The sequence below is a fragment of the Portunus trituberculatus genome, chromosome 32 (genome assembly GCF_017591435.1).
Source record: "Portunus trituberculatus isolate SZX2019 chromosome 32, ASM1759143v1, whole genome shotgun sequence".
NCBI classification, from domain to species: domain Eukaryota; kingdom Metazoa; phylum Arthropoda; class Malacostraca; order Decapoda; family Portunidae; genus Portunus; species Portunus trituberculatus.
Window position 1 is genome coordinate 7,545,682 of NC_059286.1, and position 2,500 is coordinate 7,548,181.

General features: G+C 42.0%; 1 protein-coding gene across 3 annotated transcripts in view; it reads left to right on the forward strand.

Moving 5' to 3' along the window:
- The window catches only part of LOC123511911 (unconventional myosin-XVIIIa-like), a 152,260-nt gene that overhangs the window by 123,315 nt on the left and 26,445 nt on the right, over positions 1 to 2,500 (forward strand). For all 3 annotated transcript variants that reach the window (XM_045267987.1, XM_045267988.1, XM_045267986.1), the window contains one exon: positions 326 to 526. In XM_045267987.1, the coding sequence (XP_045123922.1) occupies positions 326 to 526 (201 nt within the window). The remainder of the gene's footprint in view (positions 1 to 325; positions 527 to 2,500) is intronic.

The window sequence follows — 2,500 nt, forward strand, 5'->3', positions numbered from 1 at the left end:
TGACCTGACCTGACCTGACCTGACCTGACCTAACCAAACAAGTCAATTTTCTTTTCATCATTTCTAACTACACTGCAAATTTTCTTACTTAACTTGATCTAACTTAACCACAACTTCTAACTTTACCTAACCTAACGTAACCTAACAAGTAATATTTATTTTTTATCATTTGTAACTACAGTGCAAATTTTCTAACCTAACCTAATGTAATGTAACCTAACCAAAACCTAATCTAAACCTAACCTAACCTAACCTAACTTAACCTGACTAAAGACACAAACTTCCTGCCATACTTTCTAACCACCGTACTACTTTTCTCCTGCAGGCGCGGTCGGAGGAGCAGGTGGCGGCGGCGCGGGCGTGGCTGGAGGCTGAGCGGGTGTGGCTGGTGCATCGCGGCGGCTTCTGTGCGGCGCGGCAGCTGCGGGAGACAGACGCTGGGGTGGCGCTTCCCGAGGGGCGTGTCAGGTTGAAGTTAGAACACAACGGTGATGTCATAGAAGTAGATGAAGATGATGTGGAGAAGGTAAGTGGTGGTGGTGGTGGTGGTGGTGGTGATAGTAGTAGTAGTGGAGGAGTGTTGTGTGTATTACCGGAATTAATAAACGCTTTCCCCTCTCACTCCGTATTCAAAAACGCCTTCACCTTTCACTTCTTATTCAAAAACGCCTTCCCCTCTCACCACGGCAATTTTCCAAGGCCACAGAGACAACTAGCTGGTTTTTCAAGACAGTTTCTCCTTTTAACAAACTAGAAATCTTGGCAATCCATCACCAGAACCACAAAAATACTCTTAAAAACACGAATATCATCAACTGGAGCCTTTGAAAAGCAGTGATGATGAGAGCAGAGCCTTTCAGAATACCGGCCTTAGTGTGGTGCGATTGAAATGTGGAGGATGGAAATGTGGATGTGGAGGAGAGGGAAGGTTGATTCAGAAGGTGGAGATTCATAGGTGGGTGGGTGTTAATTGAGTGTGTGGAGGAGGTGGTGGTGTGGGAGAGATGAGTGAGTGGAAGAAGAGAATGGAAGGACTGGTTGCCATGATGTGGAAGGAGAGAAGGAGGAAGAGGAAGAGGAGGAGAAGGGTAGACTATAGGAAAGGAAGATGAAGGATGATTGGTATGGAGATGAACAAAGTAGAGGAGAAAGAAGGAGGAAGGAAGAAATAATAGTAGTAATAAGAATAGTACATTTTCTCCTCCTCCTCCTCCTCCTCCTCCTCTTCCTGGAAATATTATAGTACTTGTAGTAATAATAGTACATTTTTCTCTTCTTCCTCCTCTTCCTCTTCTTCATCTAGCAAGGAAGATGGTAATGAAAGGAGTGGAGAGGAGTAGGGAGGAGAAGGGAGAGGAGAGGAATGAAGGAATAAACAGTGTGCTTAGCCAAGGAAGGAGGAGGAGGAGGAGGAGGAGGATTGGACCAGAGATAAAGAAAGAAAGGAAAAAGAGAGAAATGAAGGAAGAGAGCAAAATTAGAAGACGGAGAAGGAAAAGTAGTAGTAGTAGTAGTAGTAGTAGTAGTAGTGTAGTAGTAGTAGTAGTAGTAAAAGTAGTAGTAGTGTTGGTGGTAATAGTAATAGTAGCAGTAGTCGTAGTAGTAATAGTAGTAGTGGTTGTGGTGGTAATAGTAGTCGTAATAGTAGTAGTAGTAGTAGTAGTAGTAGTAGTAGTAGTAGAAAAAAGAGATGAAGATGAAGAGAATTTCTATGTGAAAATGGAAACAATCTTATATTTTAGTCATCATTTTTTTCCCCTTTTCTCGTTTCATTGCCCTCTCTCGATAGTCACTAGTCATTATCAAGTTTCCTGCTCCAATACAGTTTCCTCTTCCGCTTATCTTCTCATTCCTTCTTCATCTTCCTTTCTTCATTTTAGTTTCTTTTTCCCCATCCTTCCATTATCTCTTCTCTTCTCGTCTCATGTTGCGGTAAAGTTTCATTTTCCGCTTATCTTCTCATTCCTTTTTTCCTTTTCGCTTTTTTTTTCTTTTTTCTCTTCCATATTTCCATTATCTCATCCCTTCCCTTCCCTTGCCTTGTCTTGTCTTGTCTTGTCTTCTGTTCTGTTCTGTTCTGTTCTGTTCTCTTCTCTTCTCTTCTCTTCTCTTTTCTTCTTATCTCTTCTGTTCTCTTTTCTTCTATTCTATTCTATTCTATTCTATTCTATTCTCTTCTATTCTATTTTCTTCTATTCCTTGTCTTGTCTTGTCTTGTCTTGTCTTGTCTTGTTATAATAAAGTTTTCCTCACAGTTCTAATTTTACAGTTTCCGCGGTCCGAGTTTCCAGTTTTAGATTACACTTATATGCAAAGATAATATTTATGGGGAGGGTATTTCTGTTCCCTCCCTGCCTTCTCGCCTCCCGCCCCCGATATCCCCTTACTCTCTTCCGAACCTTGCACATCTATTCCGTCCTTATCCCTTTCCTAGCCTCGCCTCTCACACTGTCTCAGGCTGGAACTTGTCTAGTGAAGACTCTGGCCAGTATACTTCTGA